The following is a 27,093-nucleotide window of genomic DNA, read 5'->3' as shown; positions in this document are numbered from 1 at the left end:
TCCCCAGTCTGGGGCTCGATGATGCGTGTATTCCCACGTCGTGTCTCGTTAAAAGCGCGAGTGCGGTGTATCATCATCATCATCATCATCATATGCACAAAAACGAGACATGTCAGTATATGTCGCACTTATGTAAAGCTTTATAATTGATTGCATGTCTATACATCTATGATGCATTGAGAGCTGTCTTTAAAACTTGCGTGGATTTTTAGAAGCACATGTTTATTCCATTCAACATCATGTGCTGTAGCAGAGATAATCATGAATATAATAGAACAGCAACTATACTGTGCATTGAAAGGTAATGTTTGAATATATATATATATATATATATATATATATATATATATATATATATATATATGTGTGTGTGTGTGTTATATGCATGTTTTATTTTGTTCTGCAACATCTATAGAAGTTTGCGGCTGCAGCAGTGCCTTTCTTAGAATAAACCAATTCAGTTAGCAGTAGTCATAATAATAATGATAATCTTTTCAAGCGTCCTGGTGTGAATCGAGTGGATGCTCCAGAGCTTGAGGACCGAACGAGGAGCTGGGATTCGTATGATTTGCATCGGCTGCATTTCAGTGATCAGATGGCCACACCTGTGAGGGACCTGTGAGGATGCTGTAAAACACGTTGCCTTACCATCTGTGGGAAGAACCCTGCAGAATCTAGTGCCAATCTGAGCACTGACTGTAGGTCACAAAAACTGGTACCCTTCTCTCTCTCTTGGTCGTAACATCCTCACCGGTTTCCGACACACACTGCCGAGCAGCTCTCCGTTCGCTCGAGGGGAATGTGCTGTGACCGTATTGCTTTCAGTGCTCTCTTTCAGTCACCACTCGCTCGGTTCAGCTCTTGGCCATGAGGCCGACCAGTTGTGTGTGTTCTCCAGAAACTGCACAATTCTGAGCTTCGCAAAGGAGTCAAAGGAGAGAAAGAGAAAGAAGGAAATAAATAAACAGCCCCTGCACTCGGACCTCTGCTATAGCATGGTGTTGGATCCCCATATGGCGACTTGACCGCTGTATGCAGACCATCGTTGCCTTTTGCACTGTCAATCACTGGGACTAGCTGTGGGAGGCAGGCCATCATTCCCGGGCGTCTCTGAAGCTCATGTGATCTCCACATCATGGGCTCTGAGGGATTCCACTACCGGGCACTGTTCGAGTACAAGAAGGAGCGGGGGGACGACATCTCCCTGCAGCTCGGCGACATCCTGACGGTCAGCAGGGCGGCCCTGGCGGCGGCCGAGTACCAGGAGGGCGACGAGAGGAGCCCCAGGGGGTGGCTGAATGGGGTCAACGAGAGGACGAAGGAGAAGGGTGACTTCCCAGGCACGTTCGTGGAGTTTGTGGGACCGGTGCGCGCGGCGCCACCGGCAGTGAAGCCCAGGCCAAGGCCGGTGCCCCCCACGCCAGGAGGGTCCCAAACCCCTGGGGCAGGGAGTGAGTATTGGCATTTTCATATATGTTGTTGTCACGTGCTTAAATTATCAATAAACCATATACAGAGATTGATATATCAGCTACATGTTTAAGATTTTCCCATTTCTTGGACACTGGAGGCCAACCGTATGTGGTTATACTTTTACCAGTTCACACAGATATAAATGATAATAATACTTTAAAGACAAAGCGAGCTCCTGCAGTCGATCTTTCTTTTGCTCTGTAGGGCGTCGTTATGAGTTGAGTCTGAGCACATCTCATTAAATGGACCGGGAGCGTGGCCAGCTTTACCAGAGCCACACGGTCACTTAATGCGTTAATGGCAGTGAATCAAAGACCGTGCCTGGGAGAGAGATGCTGTATTCTGGTCACCGCTGTGTCCTCACTGTCCCGGAGACGCAAACCACGCTAAACCGTGAGAGAATGCTTCTGCCCTCGACCTTAAACCTCTTTCTCGAGTGATTAAAGATTAAGAGATGAACAAGAACGTGTATTGTTTATCGGTGCCCTTCACGTCTGATTCCAGCATCCGACACATTCGATGTTGAGACTTTCTTGGCATTCATTGGGGTGGGAAGGGTCCTGAGGCTGTGTGTGGGGAGAAAAGAAAAAAAACACCATATGTTTCAAGTGTGTTCACAAGACAGCTGAGTCAGTAGCGAATGCAAAGCCTGTCAGAGATTTAGGGGAGACGAGGAAATGAAGGAGGTGTATGAACAGGGGAGAGTAGGACACTGTTGCGCAACACGGAGAAGCTTTTGATCAGATCCGTGTTTCAGAGGGATGAGCACAGAGATCCCGAGTCTGGGGTCTGGCAGCGGTTCGCAGAGGCGTGGCGAACTCTCAGATGGATTTCTCCTGCTGGGCAAGGATTGCAAACTGGAGCCGAGTCTCCTCTCAAGATGGCTGAGCAGCGCTCGAGGCGTAGCTGCTTTGGATCTGTAATTGTCTGGCTGTGTCGGCTTTTATTTTTACACTTGGGACAGGGAGTTGTTTCCTTTTATTTAGTTATTTACGGGTGTCTTCATTTATTTATATGTGAAAACCTCTCTGAGCAGTGCTTTGATGACACTGCCCGAAACCAGTTAGTATTGGCTACGGAAAAGTCCAGTAAGAATACCAGCAATTGATAAGAAATGCATAAAATGGCAGTTAAAACCATAAAAAACAGCTCCTGTCAAGTGCAGCAGAAAGTCACACACACACTGAATTCACTGGGAATTTGAACGCTTCTCGTGCAGCTGCTGCCTCTTCTGACGCTGCGTGTTTTGGAAAGCGTGTCGTCGATCGGATCGGCGAACTTGGTGGGACCGTTTTAAACGCACCACCCTTTTATGAGCCGCTGCGGTCTCTCTGCTGCTGGCTGCCCAGAGTGTCCTCCAGCCTGCGCCTGTGCTCGGAGGGCTGTGGGCCGGAGAGGCGGGGGGGAACAGTACTGTCTTATATAATGTGCTGCTAATGTGACATTGAGCTCTTTATGAAAGTAGGCTTTCTCTCCAAGAACGCCGATCAGCTCCATTTATTGACTTAATCTCCAAAAAATCTGGCACGCTGTCCTGACGGGTTTGGGAATGACACAAGGCAGCAAATGCTAAGCACGAAAAGCTGTTTTTGTCGGGAGAGAGAAGTCCAGATGGCTGCGTATCTGAGGGCAATACGCGTCGAAACGGCCTTTGACGAGTACAAAATAATTGCCACTTTGAACTTGTACAGCTTTGGTTTCAGAAAATGTTTTTCCTCTAATGAATTCTTGAGTGTTGCTGTTCTAGTGGAATAGCTATGAATAAGAGCTGCGATGTTGTGATGGGATATTTGTGCAGCAGAAGGAACAATTATGCCATTCAATATGCATTTTAAAATTGTATATTCAAATAATCTCCCTACTTATGAATATTTATCATCAACCAAGTAATTCTGGTGAGGTTGCCTTGCCTGCCGTGCTCAACACTGAGAGTTCTCCCTGTTTCTGGGGACCTGCAGGTTTTGTAAGTTTAGTCAATAATTGATTCAATAGTTTAAGTGATTTTGCTGCTCGGGGTGGAACAAACCAAGCAGAAGACTGTAGTCCTGGGGTCCCAGAGAGGCTCCCTCTGCTGTTCGGACTGCCTCGTTGCCTCTTGTGCGCTTGTTTTGGCGATATGGTGGCGATGTTTGGAGACTGCAGAACTGCTGTAAATAAACAGATCCCTGCAGAGAGAGGTTTCTTCATCGACGCACGCGTTCTTGGCTGTTTGCAGGCAGCCTCTCGGTCAGGTCTGTCTCTCACATGAGACTGAGACGTTGACAGCCTGGTCCTGAAAGAGCCACAGTCCCGCAGGGCTTCGAAAATGCCTCTCAGTACATGATAAAATAATGTTGCACCGTGTTAATTATTGATCAGTTAATGCAGATAAGAGACACTAGACCAGAGGGGGTCAGATGGGAGTCTGGTCGCTCTATTCTCGATGTCTCAGACAGTTCGCTCACTTTTGTGTGTGTGTTTTTCTGTAACAACTTAAGGTTTCAGAAGTTTCTCCAAAAGGTGCATTGAACCAGGCTATGTGATTTTGCTGTTGGTACTTCTCTCCTGTCACCCTCTCCTGTAAGTACTGTGGGACACACCCTGATCAGCTGACAGGTGTCAGTTCTCTCTGATTCGTCTCTAAACTAAATCCACAGGAGAGACACTCAACGTACTGGCTGATCATTTATCAAAGGACTAACTATGAATTCCAAAAACACACGTGTAATGTCTTCTGTGTTGTTGACACGATGGAGTTATAGCTTGGCCTTGACAAGGTCTGTCTTCTGTCAAAGTGTTTTGTAGCTGTACATGATTTTCTGGGAAACCCTGGTGTGCTGCACTGTATGAAAACAACACATTTGTCCCGTGCCAACACACCGTGGCCAATCAGACTGACTTTGTTTAGTGAAAAGGAAAGCACAGGCACAATTGTGCCTCGGACTTCAAGCGCTTATTAAAAGTGTCCCATTCACACATCTGGAGTTGTTTGTACACATGTTTATAGTTGTTTGGATTGAACTTGTTAGATTTCACTTACACCACAACAGTGTCTGCATTCAATTTAAACCCTATTAAATTTCACAAAATCATCATCCGCAGGATCCTTTGTCGATCCTAGTGGATGCGTCCAGCTGTTACACTCTACGGAGTATCTCTTCCAGGCTCCTCCAGCACATTCGATATAGAGAGATAGATAGATAGAAAGATAGATAAATATAGGGGTGGGACGATTAACATCTGCCTGTACCATTACTGCTGTGCTCCATTAAAGCTCAGGGCTCTGGGCGGGTCAGGCTGCTCTCTGGCAGAACATCCGTTGGCTCCGAAAGCCATTACTCTGCTGCGGCTGGAAATGCGGTCGGATGATTTCACATATTTAACCTTGAAGAATTGGATTAGTCGAGAAATATATTTCCATCTATCACTTAAAAGTTACTAATGCAATCGCGCAGCACTGGATTTAGCTGGATTTAGTCGTGAGTCAGTAATTTCCCTGTTTGGAGACTCAGCCACGTTCCTCGGGGGATTATGGTGTCTGAGGAGGCTCTTGTTCTCCCCGTGGCTCGCTGCACCCACCGACTGAGCAAAAGTGCAGTGTGAGGATAATGCCTGGTGAACCCGCGGCAAAATGTACAAATATCAGGGTTGCAAGTCCGTAAAACCGTGAGAACGGATTACGGAAGTCGTTGTAAACGCACAATAGTGTCAGACTCTACATCACACTTACACACACACTTCTATCTATATGTAGTTGTAATTCATTGTTACACATGTATAGTTTTTGCTGTCTTCCCTGCATTCAATTGAGTACTGGCATTTCACGGCTACGCTGGGATGTCTAAGTGACACGCACTCCAAAGTACATCTAGGTAATATTTCATGCAAAGAGCAAACACCAGCTCCATACATTTTTAAGATAGTCTTGCTGCAGAATTGTATCTTTGCAGAGTAACTGTATTGTGCTTTATGTGCACTTTAGCAGTTTAATGTGTTGTCTGCCCAGTATGTAAAATTGTAGAATCACGGATCCTTTTTGTTGCTGCCAGGAAGACCGTCCTTAAATTATACTGCGTTTCTGTAAGAGTATCTTAGAGGTTTGCCAGGAGTTTAAGGAATTATCCAGCAGCAGATCGGGTACAGTATAACAATATATACCTTCTCAAAACCAGACCACCCTGGGTAAAGCCACACAGGGATTAAATGTCATCTGTGTTTGCTGTTCATTGCATTGTTTCTCTCGTGGCACTTAAATTACTTCATTTGCCTCGAGTCGGTCCACAGAGTCCGTTCCAGCGGATAAATATCGGACTGCGCCAGGAATGCTCCTGCGATAAATCTCACCGTTCTTGGATTGAAACGCAGTGGCTTAGAACTGCGCTTTTAAAAGCCAGTTAAGACCTGTTTTTCTGTATCCCTTCCAATAATTTTATGCCTCCTTTAGAGAGTTGAAAATACTTTCACTGTGATTTTTTATACTCCTTGTAACGTTGTGCAGAGCTCCAATATCCATTTTGGGGATCCTTAATTGGCTTATATACCATGTCAACCAAGCCAATGGAATGAAGGATATGAAGGATTGAAAAATGTTTTTTATTATAATGTGTGGTGCTGTTCTAAAACAGTTTAGATCATGTAGATGCAAGGTAAAATTTTGTGAATTGTGTATTTCATTTTATCAAGCTTTATTATGGTTTTGGTGTAGACTAGCCCCACAAAGATGAATCTGTTCTCTAGTTGTTAGACACCTTTTGGTTTCTGTACAGCGTTTGGGCACAACAGTATACGTCAGACTGCAAGCTGGCTACACAAAGTTGTGCGCTGATGATTTAAGTGAGAGTCAATAGCAGTAATGCATGTAGAACAATAAATACCTCTTTAAAACCAATAAATGTGTTCTTTACTAAGGTGACGATGGCAAGAGATTAAGGTCACATTGCAGCTGGCTGGCTTTTCATGAGTCACGAGGTGAACATAAAGATCACATCTGAACAAAATGAACACGAGAGAGAGAGAGAGAGAGAGAGATGTGCAGGGGGCATGTTATTTGTGAACGTTGGGAGCCAGTCAACATTCCTGGTGGCGAGGGTGTTGGGTCTTTCTCCTGTTAGCCCGAACCAAGCTGTCTGGTACCTCACTTGACTGCACCAGGCGCCCGGGATGTGAGCCCCTGTCCTGAATGGGATCATTGTACTGGGGGATGAATGGAGGGCTTGAAGAGTGGAGAGTGGAGGGTTGGGGGGGCTTGCTGGGCACTGCGAAGAAGACCAGACCAGGCAGTTGGGGGTAACAGTTGGCACAACTGTCAGTCTGGGGTAGAGAGAGAGAGAGAGAGAGAGAGAGAGAGAGAAAACAAGAGCTTGTGTTTGCCTCCGAGGGGATGAGAATAAATCTCAAGTCCTCTGGCTAACAGGCTTGTAAAAGTGTCAGCGGAGCTATCCACGGCGGGGGCAACATCTCCAGACAGTTTATGTTTAATACGTTGTCTCCCCCCTCGGAGGAGCCTCGTGCATTCTTTGTCCATAATGTTCAGCGAAGGACAGACAAGGGAAGCTGGCCAATTTTAAACATCTACCAGTGTCCCTTGGCACAGAGAGCTTTTTTCTTGTCTGTTTGCTCTGTATTGCTGCGTTGGGTTTCTTAAGAACCAAATTGCCCATCTTGGAGGAGGTGGCAGAAAGCACTCTGGGTATTCTGCAACTGTGAGAATTTACATCACATGGAATTCTTCTGAGATCCAGAGAAAACAGGACTTCAAAGCGCTCCGGATTTGGGTTTGCCTCCCTCAGTAGCATGGCAGCGGGTCTAGGCTTTGCCCTCAAGTCAGACACATCGCTCAACCATTGATCTCCTGCCTAGGCAGCACATATGCAGTGTCTTCAGTAACTGATTAAGCAGATGCTTGCCCTGCCAGCTCCTGGAATAATTGATCACGACGCTAGAAAGTCTGCTGTTGTTGATGTAACTGCGCAGGCACGCGTCGTCCTATTCCTCCTCTTCCCAAAAACATCTGGGAATATCTCCTCTCACACCTGCAGTACAACACTTGTTCCTTCCAAGTTTTTCGAAAGCAGATGTGCCTAATTGGCTCGGTCACCTAATATCTGGCTGATTAACAACGCTACACTTTTGGGGAAAGATCACATTTTCGTGGAATAAAAAGTAATCTGATGTTATAATAACAGAGAGCGATGGTTTCTATGGAACCGCCCCCCCTCCCAAGTACATCACTCTCCTGCAGTCTTTAAACCAAATAATGTGTCTTTGATTTTCCAATAAACGAGGGTCCGCTCTTCTGGTTTTTTGTACCTGAATTATTTAACTGGACTGATTACTTGCTTAATGAGTACAAGTTGAACCGACCATCCATTTAAAGCAGTGTATAAAACCAGGCTGCACCACATTCCTGCAGACTCTCTCTGCCCCAGCGCGTACGTAGTGAATAGCCGAGTTCCCGGCACCTTCGCAGACCTCCTACATGAATCAAGGTTTGTCCCAGTCCCAGTTTAATTTACTGCGTGGTCTCGGCCTGGGACTGAGGGTGACCTGTTGTATCGGAAAATCAAAGCAGCGGATCTGCAGCGACAGTTCCGCTTACTCAGTCGAATGTACCAGGACAAACATAAATAAGACTGAGGGGTAATCCATTATGGTGGGAGATACTTTTCCCTGCAATGCCGATAAACATTCCCCGAAGGTCAGCGATTTTGCAACAGAAGACTTTATTCACGGCGCGATGGTAATCAGAGATCTTTCTCCCGAGTCTCCAGCCACCGCCGTTACTGTTCCTGAGCTATTTGTGTCCGTCCCACAGGTGCACAATCACGCGATGAGCGGAGCTGCTGTCGGGGGTGATCTGTGTCCTTGTCGGCATTACCGGGCAAATTGCGGAAAACCTGAAAGCCCCCAGCCAGCGCTCGCCGGATCACTTCCACTTTCTAAGAGAGAGTCTGATATTACATTACTGTGGTCTCTAGACTCGGGGTCTTGCATAGGTTTTTTTTCCTGCTCGTTCTGTGCCGCAATCTATCGTGGTGATAAATTCAAGCAGGGTGGTGAACGAAATCGGAAATAAATAAATGTTTTCGCTGACCAAAGTCCATTGTCTGTTAGTATCCAGAATACCCGAATCTTTACCCGAGAGTTTAGCAGAGCAGGATCATGCCTTACCTTCTTTCAGAGTTGCTCATTTTTCCTTTATCATTTGGTATTTGTAATATATTTACACTCCATGGTTCACTAACCAATGTATTGTGAATATGTCAATCCTAATATCACTCCAGTGCAAATGCCAACTAACATCAGGTGTGATACCATGCTCTGAAATACTTACCGGAGTAAACAAATCGTAATTCAGGCTGCCGTGATGCAGGGTGTCTGGATTCTGTGTGAGGATTTGATTGTGCGTGTTTTTTAAAAACCCAAGAGCGTTTACCCTCGTTAAACTAGCAGAAGGCAAACTACTTTTGCTGAGAAAATGGCTGTTCATTTGGATGGCAATCCTGCTTTTTGGAACATGTAATTAAATATAAAAAGAAAGTGTGGAGAGATAAGTCATGTTTATTGCAAACAAAAATGACTTCTGGGCAAGAGCCGGGCGGAACATTTTTATGCAGGGATCTACGGGTCGGTGCCTCTGCAGTACAATTAGCTGCCACTCCCTCCTAGCTTCTAGCTCCTCTCAGTTTTTCCACTCATTAAGTTGGATATAAAAGCACAGAATGTTTTTTATTAATGTTTTTCAGGGATCGCTCTGAACTGCTTTTGACCTGCGCCTCAGGTTTGGCCCTCCATTGTGCAGCCCTCGAAAGAGGCTCGGCACAAACCCCTTTTCTCTCAAGATATTTCTTGGCCGGTTAATCAGAGTTTTAAAAACAAAAAACAGTTTGTGCTGTATGGCACTCATTTCAGCTGGACAGGAAATAAGTGGGGAAAATTGGAAGAGTGGATGAACTTTCCTTTGGCATTTTTCTGACTATCGCCAGATAAAGTTAGGTCCACAAATATTTGGACAGTGACACAATTGTCATCATTTTGGCTCTGTACGTCACCACGATGAATTGGAAAGGAAACAATCAATATGTGTTTTAAGTGTAGAATTTCATCTTTAATGTGAGGGTATGGTGTGGGAGTTACACCCATTTTTATATGTGGTCCCCCAATTTTAGGGGCTCAAAAGTAATGGACAAACTAACATAATCATGAATTAAATTGTGAGTTTCAATACTTGGTTGCAAATCCTTTGCAGTGAATGACTGCCTGAAGTCTGAACCCATAGACATCAGCAGATGCTGGGTTTCATCCCTGGTGATGCTCTGCCAGGCCTGCACTGCAGTGTCTTAAGTTCCTACTTTTGAGCCCCTAAAATTGGGGGGACCAAATATAAAAATGGGTGTAATTCCTACATCGTTCACCCAATTTGGATGTAACTACCCTCAAATTAAAGATGAAAGTCTACACTTGAAGCGCATCTTGATTGTTTCCTTTCAAATCCATTGTGATGGTGTACAGAGCCAAAATGATGACAATTGTGTCACTGTCCAAATATTTATGGACCTAACTGTATATCCTTGAAGAAATCCAAAGTTACGTCTATCTTGGATGACACATCAGCGCAGATGGAGATATTCTGGAAGAAATCGGAAGAAGAGAAATGGGATGGAGTGCATTTGGAAGAAACGGCAAGTTGTTGAGAGGAAATTTGCCTGAAGAGAAAAGTATTTGTCTTCCGCTAGACGGTAGATTTCCTCAACATTTCTCCAAAATGAACTCCATCCATGATGATTATGATTTGTTGTGCAAGGTAGACTTCATATTTAAATGGTTTTGCTTGTGTTTGTTCTTCAGTAAGGTACAGTAGAGATAAAAATACTTTGTAGTCACCGAATCATTTCTACAGGAACCAGTAGGATGGGTTGGGCTGGTAAGCATTACATTGAATCAAATGGCAGAGATAACACCATTGAACACAATTTGAGGAAGAGCATTGGATTGGCATTGAAATCTCTATGAGAAGATGTTGCTTTCATGCAGACTTGTTGAGCAGAACACACAGAGCCTTCAGTATGTCCGAGTCTGCTCTCGTAGCTGTTTAGGACGAGTGCAGATGAGAGAGAAATGAGAACATCTCAGAGCTCCTGTGACTGTGGGGGCACTTGTAAGCACTTGTTCCTCTCGTGATGGTGTGCTGGCGGTTGCGACACAGGAGGAAGAGTCGGCGAGGGCCGCTGTGACCGCAGCATCGCTGGTGACCGCAGGGACACGGGCCTGCAGCGCTGGTTTCTTTGTGGAGGACCAGACCAAACCCTGGGAATCTGCTGCTCCACACTCCCGCCCAAGGTCTGCACCACCAGGAAATTCCAAGCAGTTCGCTGAAAATCATGCGGGTTTGGTGGCCTGGGCCAGATGCGAGGGGCAGGGTTAGTCTTTCAGTTAATGTCGTTTGTTGTTGTTGTTTCTGTGAATCCGTTCTACAGAGCACGGATTGTTCTGGACTCGGCTCAGATTCTTGTGTGTTCTCTTGCGAACATCACGCTTCCCGTCCTCGTCTCCGCTCTCGATTCCCCCGATCCTCATCCCCTCGCGTGCCACCCGTCGCAGAGTTGAAGGCCGTGGAAAAGCAAAAGACTGACATTTAAGAGCAATTTCCTAATGACAGGCTGAAGCAGGGCTGCGGAGAGCTACACAAGTCCAAGTAATGATGGTGTTTGTCAGACGACCAAACACACAAAGTGGGATTACTGCATTTCTCCATCATTTGTGTTGACGGAAAAGACAACGCCGGTAATTACCGTGGCAGTAGCATTTAAGCAGAAAGAATATATATACAGGTATGTTTATTCTGAGGTAGAATAAGAGAACCGAGCCTTAATGAAATGAGCAGCTTTGACAGGGAGATGAATGTAAAAGCCACCCACAGCACGCAGCCGACCCTGGCACAGACGCGTTTTGTTTACAAGGGCGTGGTTGTGTTGTGGGTGGACTGGACAATTTCACTGCTACAGGAGCCTTGTTTTAATCCTGCATAACGGTGCTCTGCAGAACAACACCTATCCTTACTTGACAGTCTCTTTGCAGTTTACCGTATCGCTGTCACCGTCTGTGGTACAAACCAAAACAATGCTGCGCTGAGTTATGCAAGAGACCCCCCCGCCCCCGCTGCGGCACTTGTGTTGCTTGCGCTGCTGTTTTGATGCAAAGCTTCTCTGGAGTTTTTTTAAGTTTACAGCCGAGTCTGGGCACAGCCTCATTACCAGGCAGAGCTGTCAGACTGCGTTTCAGGATTCATGAATCATCCCAGGTGGCTTTCTCTCTCTCTGTCTTTTAATTAGACCCGGTCATCCCCTGCATTCGTTTGCAGTTTTATTTGTTGATTTATTTTAATAGGGGTGGGGGGAGTTGAGCTGACACTTTGTGCATGCATGTTTTTAAGAGGACGGGAGGTTAAAATAAACCACAGAGCGACGGGTGTCTGTCGTCGGGTGTAAATCTCAATCTGCGCTGAACGTTGTGTGTTTTTGTGGGTGCACCGCTTGGGGGGGCAGTGTACGAACATCTAAGAGGGCTTGTCTACAACAGACGAATGTGTATTTGATCCTGTGGGAGGATTAACACCAAAACCTCTGTCAAGTTGGCACACGTGAAGACGAGACCTCTCAAGTGTGATGGGGAGGACTGGGTGTTGCATTTCAGAGGTGGAGACGGGTTGTGGTTTTTATTGGCTCATACCAGGGAGTAATTTGACTTTTCAAGGGCCACAGTCGGGAATAATTTCCCAGATGCCGCTTCTAAGCAGGGCAGAGATAAGTATTTCACAGCCGAGGAAGGTTGTCACTTCAATCGGACACGCTACAGCGGGTCCTGCATGCGAACGGCCCTCGGAGGAATGGGAATCTATAGGAGCCAGCGCCGGCAGCGGTACCTCTCTCCTCCTCGGCTCTCTCCGCCAAGCGCGGGATGAAATCTGTTATCGTTTTCCAGCTCTGTGGTTAATAGCCTGCGATGCCAGCAGTCGTCAGCTCAGCTCGGCGTGTCCGGGAATAGATTTCCAGCACATTACCGGGATAAAGATCAAAAACAACAAACCCTGACAATGAAGGCTTAGGGATCTCTGCTGGCATCGGAGCTTCACTCTGTTGAGGAGGGATGCTCGTCCTCAGGGTTGACAGAGATTGATTAGGGTTTCCTTAAGGAGTAGGAGTCACATTATTAAAAATGATCTGGCCGTGAGGTAAAACTCTAAGCTTTAATCCAGTTGCCAATCGCAAATAACAACTAATGCCAGCACACAATGTTGGGTCTATTCTGGAAGTTAAAACCCTCTGGAAAACTAGTGGCGGCCAAGTCAAAGATCAGATCTAATCAAGCCCTTTATCTAAATGAAAGGCATGTGCTGCTGATTGGCCAGACATCATGCTTGTCTTCTCTGAGATTGCTGGTAGCATCCGACAGTAATTGGACAATTCAGCTCTGAGGGGAGATGCACAGCCGTATGAAAACAGCCATTGTGAGCGCAGAACAATCTGGCAGGCAGAGCGGAGTGTATCAACAATACAGTGTTTCTGTTGTGTACAACCACGATTGTGGGATGGTTATGAGGGGTTAATTGTGACTCCTGAATCGTGAATTGTGAGGCCTGGGCAGCGAGCGCAGTCGGCCGAGCAGAGTGATTCAGCGCTTTGCATTCCAGTTGCATTGAGGTTTAAGTAATGAGCCGTTAACAGTTTTCAGGAAGAGCTGCAAAGAGCAAGAAAGGTCTCTTTTTATTTTGTAGGTTTCTGAATACGTTACTGGTCGCGGGGGTGGAAGCATGAATTCGCGATAATGCAAGGCTTGATTGCTGTGTACATTCTCCTTGTAATGATAGTGGTTAGTTGCTCAGGGAAATAATAAACGCCTACAAACCAGGCCTGATTTAAGTGTTATGCATTCCGTGGGTCGATTCACCCGAGATTCGCCGAGCAGTGGTCCTAATTGACAGTTTTTGTAATTGGAAGATGTACTGGAATGCTTCAGTTTGTGCGAACGTGCCCTCCCTGGCGCCCACACACGTGTAGCTGGGAGTCATTCGGCTGTCTGGGATAGAAGCACTTTCCCTCCAACTGTCTGCCGTCAGGGACACAGGGAGCTACAGGCTTCCATCAAGACATCAGTATATGCTTGAACCAAAGTGGGGAACTCTTTCAACTGCTATTGTAATTGGAATATCTCCCTTATCTCATTAAACGTGAACCACTTTAAACAACCAGTCGTATTATTCTCCGTGTACCGGTTTCTGTGATGTGGCGACAGTGTGATGCAATTAATCAATATCTTCCACACGCAAGGTTAGATCTGGCAACGAGCCGATGCAGTACTGTACCTCGACACTCGCGGATTCGCAAAGCCCTCTCTCCTCCAGGCACGCGTGGCACACAGTGCTTAAGTGTTTAGTGCTTAAGCAGGGATGTACACACTGTTTCGGCACGTTAATACCTCATTAGTTAATGCTCCTTAAGGTGACAATTGCCTCGTCAGCTAAGCCTAGAGTGCAGATCTATTCCTGAAAAGCGCTGAGCCAAGGAACTTCTCTCGGCCTGCCCTTGGCTCGGGAAGTCTTTAAACAGGGGGACACTAAGTGGAAGGCATCTGTGTCAACTATCATCTTCCATCTAACTACAGCGTATAGTGTAGATCCAGAGGCCTGATCAATTTTCCTGTTGGCACACTGAGCAGGGTGCTATGTTAAAAGGAGCCCCTTGAAACCGAGACGAATGCGACGGCCACAGGATCTTAACCAAGGGAACCACTGGTGCTTCTTGGCACAGCACTGCCCAACAGTAGTCCGGTTTTCCCATTCTCCCGTCTCCCTCCGACCCGCCACCCTTCCTTAATTCTATCCGTCTCTTTACTCACAGTTATCACATTAGCGGTAATCCTTCCTGGCTCGTCTGTATAATAACCCTCTCTCCGGTATTGATCAACGGCAGTTCGTGGTCCGCCGAGACCCCTGCGAAAGCACGTTCATTGTCTGACTGGGTTTATGAATTATTAAAACCCCCCAAATTCCAAAGAGATGCTGTGCTGTAATCTTTTTCCACGTTGAGTTTATCTATTATGTTTATAATGGAAAAATGTGCCCAAGCACCCCCCCACCCCGATGTTGCCGCCCCGTCCAAACGCTGCCAGTTACGCCTCTGTGTTCCCACAGTGAACTGAGCAATTACCGAGCCCCTGATTTTAATGTAAAATTCATTAACCAGGTGCCACCAACATGCCCTGATTATTCGGCTTGCTGAATATTTTCCAGTTCTCCGCCTGCACTTAAAGAAAGCGGTTTCATTACGCGGCGCAATTAACGTCCAGATGAATGATGCAGGATCTGAAACTGCATTTGCTTTGTACGAATTCGTTTTTAAAAAGGCACCTTGAGTTTGCCGTGGCAGGTAGAGGCCCAAGGACATCTTTGTGTTGTCTTAAAATAAATTCTGCAGAATACAGGGGAGGGGAGAGAGGGGGAGATGAGGCAGTTGGAGGTCAAAAGTCAGGTCTAGGGTCAAATCTTTCTCTTATGAATGCTATTATTAGTATTTGGAGGGGTTGGGTAATTGATCTGAGGTCATCACAGTCACACACTGCCCCAGAAACAGACAATTAAACAAATGAAAATACATTGTAGCATTTTCGTGTCTTGTTTTTACTGTTTTACCGACATAGATTGTGTAGTTTTCTTTCTCCTCAGACTGCATATGGAGCGGCTTACTAACAGACTGACTACAGACGTCTGTGAAAGCAACATTTCCTCTTGGATTTCTGCTAATCCACTCACACATCACTCGCCAGGCCAGTGATTACAGCGCCCAGACATGACAGCATTGCCAATCCAGTGCCTTGTGAGATATCCCATAATTCCTACTGTACGGTCAAACAGCTGCTCTTTTGGGGTTTTATTAGTTTAGCCATTAGTTTGGTACCAGAGTTGGTTTCCCGGTGAGTAACTCGTTAAAAACCCCAATCTGTTAATGATGGAGAGTATTGAAATTAAATCCCAGACTCTACAGTAAAATATGTCATTTTGTGTGTATTTTCTGTTTGATTACATAGCAACACTTTAACACGTGCTCTATGAATAGAAGTCGTAGTCGTCTTCTCAGCAGTAGAAGTCATAATAATTACACTGATGCTTTAGAAGCCCAGCTGGTCCATTTAAACTTACAAATATATAACGAGCAAATACCTCCAGAGGTTTGGGAGATTTGTGAGATAATCTTTTGCTTACAGATTAAGTTTTCTGTGAACGGTACAGGAATGCCAGGTAGAGTTGGAATTTACATGCAGATTAGGGTTTCCACTCTCTGCATTATGATTAATATTTTTTTGCCGAGCTGAATGTTATTGCAGACAAAGAGAGAAGGAGAGACACAAAGTCTGAGTCTGTGATCGTTGGAGACCTTTCATTATCTGTTTAATATTTTTCTGTCAATATTTAACCCTTGACCTGATTTGATTCCTAATGTGTAATTTGGTCACCAGGCTCTTTTTATGTACTTGTGCTCCAGTCGGCGCTGTGACCATATTGCGTTCTTCTGGTCCATCTGGGCGCACAGACCCCCCAGGAGCTGCCGTACCTGCGAGCCACAGACGCAGCCGCAGCAAAGCATTAAATTAAGAGGGAATTCTGCGGAAGGTCCCTGCGTGGCTGCAGAGTACAGACCGGCCCGCTGGGAAATCCGGTTTCCTTTGTGGGGGAACACGAATGCTCGCCTGGCATCCCATATCGGAAGTATAGAATTAAACGCCGGTATTAATTTGCGAAGATTAAACGTAGTTGTGTCGTGTCCACAGGGAGCCGTGTTCAGGATGTGTTCATGCTTGAAGAACACCGTGTATCACAAAGTGAACAAAGAGATGCCACGTTAAATGCGTTCGCCATATGCACGGGTGGAACGTACACGGAAATTTTATCTCCTCTGGCTTTTTTCGTATTGAGGTCAGAATGATAAAGGTACCTGGAACCCAGCGAAGGGTTTTAAACATCGTTGTGGTTAGAAGTGACACTGGGAAAGAGCTGCGCAACCTCTGTATGCTTTATCCGTCTTTATTCTGGGCCTGAACGGGGCCATTACGAATTGAACCCACATCAGACTTCCACTAATTGGCGAGGTGGGGACCGTGCAGTGTCTCCTTTGGATTCGGCTGGGAGCGCCGCCCGGAGCGATCTGTGGATGAGTGCGCCAGCAGTGGCGACGCTGAATACATTATTACCCTACAGGCGGTCTGGCTGCAGCTCAGAGAGACCAAGGGAATCGGCACGGCTTTGAACTATGGAGAGGTGTCTTCTCCTGGTGCAGAGGAAACCTGGTACCATTCTCCGTGGTGCTGCAATTTTTCTTAATGGTAGAATAACTGCATGGACTATTTATTAGCTTATTTGTCTAATATCTAATATGATCTCTCTGAGTGTGGTATAGCTTCCCCTTGTTTTTGATGCCTTGTGCTGTTCAAGCAATGCTCCGAAACTAGAGACTGTCAATTTCCGCCTTTTCGTTCCGTCCTTTCTGCTGTGACTCATGTAAGCTTGTCATTTATTCATATGTTTTGCCAAATCAACAAGAAGAGTGAAACCCCACTGGGGGCAAGACGCCAATACTGAATTATTCCAAAACAAAACGTATGAATTAGATGAACTAATTAAACTGTAAACACACGAGAAACGGAACCCGTGGGAGAACTTAGTGACTTCTATTTCTCCCTGGCTCTCTCTCTCTCTCGTTGTCACCGGATCGTTTTCCCGACTACGTTGCATGCCGCACACAATGGCCGAAACTCTTCTGTCAGCGCGACTCTAAGCTGCTCGGCGGTCAGGTACGCGCCGTTTATTCCCCTGGAGCGTGACTCATAAGAGCGCTTTGAAAGGGCTTTGCAAAATCTCATATGCAAGTCAGTAGTTTGGCTGGGGGATTAGCAGGAAGGCGTTGGAGCCTCATTCCTGGAAAAACTGCTAAATAGATAAGGAATAAAGGCAATGTCATAATGGGATTATTGAAGGCCACTACACCTGCTATCTCCCCTCCATAGTTGTTTAAAAGTATTTGAATCGTTGTGACAGATATCCCCTCATATTAAACATTCTTTTTAAATGCATTCATAGGTTATTTACACACACACGCTATATATACCTGAGAATGTCACAGCCTTAGGGTATGTTTTTTTAAATATTGTTTTTCCTGTTGCATTCTGGGAGCATCACTCTAACCTCCGTGCTAACAGAGTGCCTGTCAACAGTCGAGTACGAGTAGGCATAATTACCAGTTTGCTTTCCAAAGAATTACATCTCTGAAACACGTTTTCGAAATCGAATCCCCACTGCCGGGTTTCTTTCATAGAGCTCTTTTTTTCTTCTCTCTCCTTTCCTCCTCTCCAGAGCTCCCATTTTCTCCACCTCTTCTGAAAATAGCTGTAAAAGTTTAAAGGTGTGCTACTAGCGGAGAGACTGCAGGCGAGGAGGAGAGCAATTACGCTGTAAAACCAGATACCTCTGGGAAGAGCAGATGTACCTTCCTCCCTAATTGCACAGCCGTGTCTTCAAGAGCTGGCAGTGAGTGGGGCTGGCGCTATAAAAAGCACAGAGGGCAGGGAATTGGAAAGGGTGTCGTTATAAATTGGGTGAAGAGGGACAGTTGTGGCTTATTTGGCACCGTACGAACTGGAGCACTTTTTCTAAACATTTTAAAGGCCACTCTCCTACTATGTCCTATTAATTACCTGTGTGTCTTCTGTTCAGAGGAGGCAATAAAAACACAGCGCGGAACGTGACATCACAGGCTGTCCGAGTTCACCTTTGATATATTTATTGCTGAGATAATTAGTTTTATTATCTGTTAATAAGCCAGTCATCTTATCAACATTTAATTGCTTCTCAGCAGCCCCCCCTTTTAGAAAATCTTCCTTATAGCAATGAGGATTACATGTAATAATGTCTAATGAGATGCAAACTGGATTTATGTCAGATATTATTTTCAGAAGATGGTTAATGCATCTCAGAGCAGCAATCGGCTTATTACCCAGCTATCTGGGCTTGTTTACAGTTGGGCACTGGAGAGACGCCAAGAAAAACATAAATAAAATAATGTTGATCATTTTTTTAATTAAATGAGAAAAAATGAACTGGTGATTATTTTCCCCATTTTTTATTTTTAAACCGATATCCAACAACCCTCTGGGCCGTCTGCACGGTCGGTCCTCTGAAACGCGCCGAGAAGCCGTGCTCTTCTCTCGGCCCTATGAACCCGGGGTGCGAACCGTGCAGCTGTCGGGGGGGTAGGAGGAGCGGCGCGGCTGACTAGACCGCTGACACCTGCAGGCACCCAACCAGACACGGGGTTTTCTGGGTCATTCTCCTGCTCTGGAAGCGGACTGTGGAAGTGGGACCGTGCCGAGCCTGTGGGTGATTTGTTGGGAGACGGCTGCTGTGGAACAATGTTACTAATAGTGGATGTTGATTAATTAATTAACCAATTCCCAGCCCCCATGGGACATTGAGTGCATCAAACGCCAGGGGAGAGTATGAAGGAAAAAAAACACGAGTGATATAAAGAAGATGGGAATAAGCTCTCTAGTGGAAGTGACTCATGTGCCGCCGACTCCTGTTGGGATGCTTGTTTGTACTCCGGTTACTGAAGCACGCCACGCTGGGCCGATCGCCAGGCTCCTGGAAAGACATCTGTGGCTGAATTCATTACCTCATTTTTAAATATCCTCCCTCAGTCCTCTCTGCCCGCCTCCCACTGGGAGCGTGTCCTCGGCAGGAGCAGACCGCTCTCATCAGCGTCCTTCTCTCTGTGCGCCGTACGACAACACCACCGACGCGAGATCCGTAACTTACCAACGGCACGTTTTGGACCTCGGAGAGATTAATGGCTATTATGCGGTGATATCAGGGGTTTATGTACAGAGCAGAGCTGTGTGTGACCACAGTGTAGCACTGGCATGATCTCATACAAATTGCACTGCAGCACATGCAGATAACACGTATGTCCCTGAACAGCACTGCCTGTATATAGAGGCACAATTAGGCTTTGGTGCTAATTTGTGGAGTTTATAGGCAAAATGGGGAAAACACCAACAGGAATTCTAACGATGAAGATCTATAAACAATAACAAAGACAGTATAGATACTGCTGCTAATTATAATAGCAACTCCACGAGAACGCTCCATGAATTCCCCGCAGAGCCCCTCGACTCCCTCCATTCTCCAGAAGACAAAGGCCCCGGCCAGCCGTTGTGTCCCATCTCCTCCGCGCTGCCAGATTGCTGCCACTGAAAGCAGACGAGGCACCTGTTGCACTTTTGCAGCTGCTTTATTTTCAGAGGAGGGACGCACACGAAAAACCCTGCTCTGTGTATCCCTGCCATTCCTCCCTTTTGGGTGGATCCACTGTGGATTTGCACACAAGATCAGTCCACGACCGGACTACAGTGTTGGCCGGTAAACCACTCTACCACGGAGAAGTCTAGTGTAGTCTTTCTGAAAAACCTGAAATGTCTCTCTTATGAGCAGTTCTAGGATTTTATCTGAATTTATCGAATTTTGAATCATACGGAGATGACGGACACGGGAGACGACAGAAATGCTTTTATCTGCTTGATAAATAGTCTCTCAGTTCTATAAGCCTTGACTTTCCGCTTTCACACAAGTTTTGAATTATTGACTAGACCTGTCCACGGCTCCGAAGTGTTCAAGAAGACAAAATGCCTATTGATCCCGGCTGGCGAGAATAGAGATGTTGTTTTTTTTTACTCCATCTGCTTATTAATCCTCAGGGGTGAAAAGTAATTGTGTAACTCTGTTGCATCCTGATTTTGTTTTCTTCAAGCATCTTTTGTGTGCCATATTCACGAGAAAGGGATGTTTCTGATCTTAATGTTTTACAAGCTTCTCTATTATGTAAGAGGGTTACTGTTTCAAAGCAGAAGGCATTATTTGTGCATGCCTTATGCATTATTAAGCTGCTTTCAGTATTCTTATTGAAATAATGAGAGCAACGCTTTCCTTTTCTCCAAAGACTTATAACTAACCTAACAAAATAAGCATGCATTATTCAAAACGCTTTGGATTACAGCATCCAAGAAAACAAAGAAGAGTTAAGATTTTCTTCAAGTAGGATTTAATATTCAAACTCCAAGTAGTGGCGTTGAAAAGATCATGCCTCTTCACACACACGTGTATCCATTCACACACACACACACTGAGACGCATAGTTGCGTACACACACCACTTTTGTAAAAGTTGTGCTGGCAGAACATTTAGTCAAAAACAACAGCTGCCCCGAGCCACATGATTTGTTTTTTGGAAAGGCAGTTTGCCGAACCAGCCAACTCCCTGCTCTCATGTGTGTGTGGACAGGGAGACGACAACAAACAAACAGCGCCCTCCTGTGCTCTGCTGTAGCTCGGCTCTGCCCCAGCCAGTTTGCCTAGGTGCCTCGTCTTAGTTTGAGGATGCACGTGGTAGATATTTTCCTACGTGTCGAGGATAGATAGCCATGCACTCGGTTTGGGAAATGACCAGACGGTAAGATAATTATAGAGACTGGCACGGAGCTCGTATCTGAGCCGAGGCGGTCCATATGTGGGGGATATCTTTTAAATCTGCTGTCCTCTGTAAGCCATGACTTTTGCAGCCGCGCCATCACTGTGTACGACCTGACTGCAGCGGGTCTGAGGGATCCAATCAGCAGATAGCGCGGAGAGGGAAGCGAGAGGGGCTGGGGGGAAGAGGAGGTTTTGCTTTCATCGACTCCACGCCAGTATCCAGCAGGCATGATTAGAGACTTCACACTCCTGGCCGTGAGTACCTTGGTGAGGTTTTTATTTCAAACCCAGAACGACCCCCCAGAGACCCGAAGCGTTTTCCTGCTTCACACGGGCGAATATGCAGATCCGTCCCGGCTTTCGTGGGAGGAATCTAAGGCGTCTCCTCTGGGCTCTCGAAAAGACCTCTCTGTCTCGCCCCGGGAGGGGTGCGCCGAACCACACGGCTCCCCCAACGCTGCGTTTCATCATCCCCTCTCCTTGTCTGCCCACCTGCCGGGCTCCCGGTCTCTCGGCACCGTGCCGGAGAATCCCGTTGGCTACCTGACAGTCATTTTTCTTACGCCAAGCACAGCAGTCATGTGAAATAGGTCACTGCCGCCGAAGAAAGAGGGAAAACTAATGAACACATCCTCCCGGCTTCTCAAGGTCTTTCTCTCTCTCCGTCTCTCTCCGGCTCTGCCTCCCTCCTTCCCCATTTATCTATTTTGTTTAATCTCGCTTTCTGGATTTGAGAGGGACCTCGGGGACCCCTGCTCAGGGTGTCACTGCAGATCGCTCTCTATGATATTAATAGATTTGGTTTCCTAAATCATGAGTTCCCGATGCGTGGCTCAGAACGAGGCCACCTCCAGCCCGGCATCTCTGAACCAGCGAGCGGCTTCCTTCCCTCGTTAACGTCTGATCTTTGATGCACTCGACGCTTAAACGGACGATCTCGCAGCTTTGTTAGGAGCTTCCCCTCTCGCGAACCCCGGTGACGGATTGATCATTAGAGAGCTTAATGATCATCTACTTCTTGCCAAGTTTTTTCCCCCCTGCCCCATGCAGCTGGTTTACCCCCTCCCGCCCCACCGGGGTAAAGCACACCAAGAGGCTGCAGACTCCAGAGGACATCCGAACACAACCTGTTCTCAGGCAGGTGTTTGTGACCCCGCTAATGTGGGTTATGTCTTCCATCAGTGGAGAGTCAGCTGGCAGGAAACACGGGACCCGGGGGTTAATGGATAAGCACGGGCCCGGCTCTGACAGGATCCCGGTCTTTTAAAGTGGACTCGTGGACTAGTGAGACATCCCAGAACAATCACCTGGGCTGACGGATGTGTTTTGTGAAAGATGATGGAGTCTCCCCTTTGACACTCGATACACACATTGCACAGTGCGAATATAAATGTGCCGCAACATCACAACACAATATCAGCTCCAATTGTTTTACACAGCCTCGTATTTGGCCACATAGTGTGTCCACTTAATAGATTTCCACTACACCACTGATGATGATTATAATAATAATAATAATGGCATGGCAGATATTAGTGGTAAAGGACGCAGTGATGTCTGGTGATTGGCATTCAGTCAAACCCTGTCCCTCGCCTTCCCGTTCTCTCCTGTTATCGCTGCCGCGCCATCAGTAGAAGAGACCTATTAATTTCCGAATCGTTCTCTTCTGTTGTGAGAGATCATTATATGCTAATAAGAATGCTCATCTGGAGGGTTTTTAATATAAACGGTCTTATTCCTGCTGATTAGGGTTCGCATACAGGCTCCCGACTCGCAACGCAAACACTGCAACGTTTAATTAATGTCAATATTTATTATGTCGGAGAGGGGGAGAGAGAGAGGAAGTGTAGGAACTATTTCATCTCTACAGCAACATTTTATCGTGCTCACATTATGCCAATTTAAATTTAATCTCGGGGTAGGTTTGTGTTTGTTTCCCAGGGCTGACGGTACGTGTTTCGTGTTTAAACTGTGGCATCCAGACGCTGGCTGTTGATGGTTCATTTCTCTCCTAAGAACATAAGACAGTGTCCAATCGAGAGGAGCCCATTCGCCCCATTGTGCTCGTTTGGTGTCCATTAATAACTAAGTGATCAAGGATCCTATCCAGTCTGTTTTTGAATGTTCCCACATTGTCTCTTCAGCCACATCGCTGGGGAGTTTGTTCAGATTGTGACGCCTCTCTGTGTGAAGAAGTGTCTCCTGTTTTCTGTCTTGAATGCCTTGAAGCCCAATTTCCATTTGTGTCCCCGGGTGCGTGTGTCCCTGCTGATCTGGAAAAGCTCCTCTGGTTTGATGTGCTCGATGCCCTTCATGATTTTGAAGACTTGGATCAAGTCCCCATGTAGTCTCCTCTGTTCCAGGGTGAGAAGGTTCAGTTCCCTCAGTCTCATCAAACATACCTCCCCTGGTTGTACAAGGTATCGTTCTCCAGCTTCACGACAATGGTGTGAGATCCTATTAAATCTGTGTATCTGTCGGAACGCATCCGTCACCAACCAAACATCGAATGCCTCAAACGGGTTCAAAAAGTCTAGTCTTGGGCAGTCCGCTAGTCTCCATGGTTGCCGTATCACAGTACTGCAGAGCCAGCCAGCTATAGAAACAGGTTAAAACATCGAAATTAAATCGCTTAACGTTCCCTAATAAAGGAAGGCCAGCAGACTCTTTTAGCGGGACAGATGTCGAGAAGAGTGTCACCTTAGTTGTGTGACAAGGATGGCAAGAATCCAAAATGCTTTGCTGTCAATTCGCTAATGTGCTTTGCCCATCCAAAATTGTTTAGGTGGTTATGGTTATTATGGTTCCAAACACAAGTTTTGTTTTTACTGAAAGGTGGTAAGATGGTGTGCATGTGTGTGTGTGTGTGTGTGTGTGAGTCTCTGCGTGTGTGTGTTTGTTCAAGATCACGCCAAGAACAGAGATGCGAATCCAGCCCACTCAGACTCCAGATATTCTGAAGCAGCGTCTCCACAAAGGGTGTCTGTAATCACCCTGTAATTAACTAAGTGTCTTCTGCATATCCCAACCAACAAAACCCATTTTAATTAATTAATGAGGAGCTTGAAGCACAACGCATATATTTCTCCTGGGTGGGGGGGAGGTTACATTTGAGGAACCCAGATCAGAGGGATAATTAGATTTGGAGGCTATGACAGCAAATGCCTTCACCAAAGAGTTAGCAGTTGAAGCTTGATTGCGCTAATAATTACCGCAATGTTGCAGATTCGGCTGCATGCAGACTTTATTGTCAATTAAAACAATTAAAAGCATGCCGCTTTGAGTGGACAGAGATCAGACAAAAGGAGAAGGAAGTTCGTTGTGAATGCATTTCTATAAAACTGGCTACTGATAGAAGAAAACAAACACACAAAAAGGATTGTGGGAGGATAGGACTGGCGGTTTAAATGGTTCCTCACGGGCTGCAAACAGCTGGTGGAAAAGTGATGTAAAACACAGAAATTACTTAAAAATTGCTTTACAGACCTGCACTGCATTCCCTTCCCAAATATTCTACAAACACGGCTAAATTATACAGCAGCTCTCAGCGGCCGTGGGACTGAAGGATATCAAGCTGTATTGGAGGATGGCTACATATGGCAGGCATCCCTCTGAGACATACCTGCACAGAAGAGCCATCTTGAAAGTGATGTCAATTCTACCACAATTTTCCAGGCCATTGCCTCGCCTGAAAACCCTTTACAAATGATTAATTCCCTTCATCTGGTAGGGGGTGAAATCACAGGGTCTCAACAGGGCAGTGTGTTGTATCTGATTCAGTTTTTATTAAGGACGGCCATGTGGAGTATCATGCTTTATCCCAGATGTAGCATAAGGCCGTATAATTCGTTTGTGGATTTTTGCATGTATGGAATCTCGAATTTGAATTTGGGTTCTTCATAAAGCAGAAGATGCATCAGATACAACGTCCACGTAGTGTCTAGAGAAAGAGTGAGAGGGTAGTGTGATTTCTGTATCACTGATATTCTTGTCCTTGCCAAATTGAGCACAAGCTTCTGTTTCTCTGTTCATGACTGCAAAGTTTGTGTCATATCAGAACATAAGAAGAACATAAGAAAGTGTCCAGTCAAGAGAAGTCCATTTGCCCCATCCTGCTCGTTTGATGTCCATTAATAACTCAGTGATCAAGGATCCTATCCAGTCTGTTTTTGAATGTTCCCAAATTGTCTCTTCAGCCACATCGCTGGGGAGTTTGTTCAGATTGTGACGCCTCTCTGTGTGAAGAAGTGTCTCCTGTTTTCCTGAAAAATGCACTTGATGTTTCAGATGCGTCTCAGGAGATACGTTGGCTGACCAGGGTGACACTTTTGCTCTCTCTTCCTCACTCTGCTAGTTTGACCCTCTTGGGTGTCTCGTACACCGACTATGGAGTCGCCCCCCACCAGCTTCGTCTGAATAATCTGGGATTCGAACAGGAATGTATTTTATGGAAATTGTAAGAATACTGGTGCCCACCCAACAGCGGTGTCTTTCCCGTGAGGCGTGGGTGGAGGAGGATGACACCATGCTTTTCCCATGGGCCGCCATTTTGACAGAATAGACACGGTCGCACTCTCCTTCACATGCCAAAGAGCCAGGACTGTCCTCTCGGGAGCGGGGGGTCGGAGCGCAGCTGAGCACCAGAACCTCCCTGCAGTAAGAGAGTGCGGGAGATTAGCATAATCTTCTGTCTCCGAGTCTGAGATGCATTCCCAATCCCCTCACACTCGCACCTCTTCATTTTCATATTCATATTCGTGGACAGTGGCTTCACTACCTTTGGGCTTTCATCAGCGGGAGAGCCTGGAGGACTGCGTGTCTGATCTGACGGAGGGAAGTGGCTTGGGAACGTAGGCGCCGTGACCTTGGCCACCAGGGACATGCGTGCACAAACACACACACGCACGTACAGACAATCTCACATGCATGCATGTACACACACACGCACGCCAGTTTTAAGGGTAACATATTCACAATCTGGGAGCATGCCCAGATCTGTTCCTGGAAGGCCAGTCCGCAGCCAGAAATGTGCAATAATATTCCAATTCCGACGATGATTTTCTGTTGTGTGCATGTAACTGCACCTTCCAGGCAGTAATTAAATGAATTCGGCTTAAAGAAGTCCCTGAAGGAGTGATTCGAAGATCTAGCACAGAAAATAATAATAATCCGGCTGGCAAACGGGGCTCCTCTCTGTGAGGCAGCCGGGTTTGGGTTTGTTGTCTTTTGGAAGCTAAAATTCGCAGGTGAGATTTAATTCATAATATTAGTTTTTGATGAAACCCTTCCCAAATCCCATAATAGAGTCCGGCTGCTCAGGTTGAAATGAATCCATGAAAGGAGCTGCGCTTGTCACATTTACCTGTTTCAATTGGTAAAACGTAAAACGCTAAATACCTCCTGAGGATGGATTTGATGTTTTTTTTAAGCAGACCTATTTTAATGTATTTCTGCTGATTGGTTGCTTCATTGTTTCAATTGAAAGCGATTTGATTTTTTCATTTATTTATGGTACTTGCTGTATTGTCTTCAGCAAGATCTTTTCCCGCTTTCAGCCTCTGTGAAGTGGCTCCATTGTGCTCCCTGCGTTTCGTTTGCGCTGGATTGTAATTATCCTGTGTGCTTAGATAGCGTGTTGGAGCCCATGACTGCCTATGTCTAATCCTTTTCATTTAAATTCATTCTCTTTGTTGCTTCTCGATTGTTCCCTCTGAGCTCTGCAGAGAGGTCACACAACAAGCAGGCGAATATAGTCTACTGGACTTGACTATATAGCCTGCCATGCCACATCAGAATGAGCCAGCTTTGACGTTTGAGATGTTGAGACCGCGACAAAACACCAAGCACATAACGGAGCACGCACCACAAAACTGGAGAGTGACACTGTTTCCAGGTAGTGCTTATACGAATACTGCAGGTGAAATATACCCTTTTAAAAATAATTCTGCGGCTGTAAAAGACCCTTATTATGCCCCTCATACGGCTGAGCTATCCCAGCGCTCTATTCAGACCTCTCCTCGTCACTTCCCTACAGTTCGCATCCCTTACAGCTGCCAGCGCTGCGGATAA

General features: G+C 46.1%; 1 protein-coding gene across 1 annotated transcript in view; it reads left to right on the top strand.

The window, feature by feature from the left end:
- Positions 1-496: 496 nt before the first annotated feature.
- The window catches only part of pik3r3b (phosphoinositide-3-kinase, regulatory subunit 3b (gamma)), a 116,461-nt gene continuing 89,864 nt past the window's right edge, over positions 497-27,093 (top strand). Inside the window, exon 1 of the mRNA XM_066692538.1 lies at positions 497-1,451. Coding sequence (XP_066548635.1) covers positions 1,136-1,451 — 316 coding nt within the window. The 5' untranslated portion in view covers positions 497-1,135. The remainder of the gene's footprint in view (positions 1,452-27,093) is intronic.

This window comes from Amia ocellicauda, chromosome 19, assembly GCF_036373705.1.
Source record: "Amia ocellicauda isolate fAmiCal2 chromosome 19, fAmiCal2.hap1, whole genome shotgun sequence".
Taxonomy (NCBI): Eukaryota; Metazoa; Chordata; class Actinopteri; order Amiiformes; family Amiidae; genus Amia; species Amia ocellicauda.
This window is presented reverse-complemented; position numbering and strand designations above follow the sequence as displayed.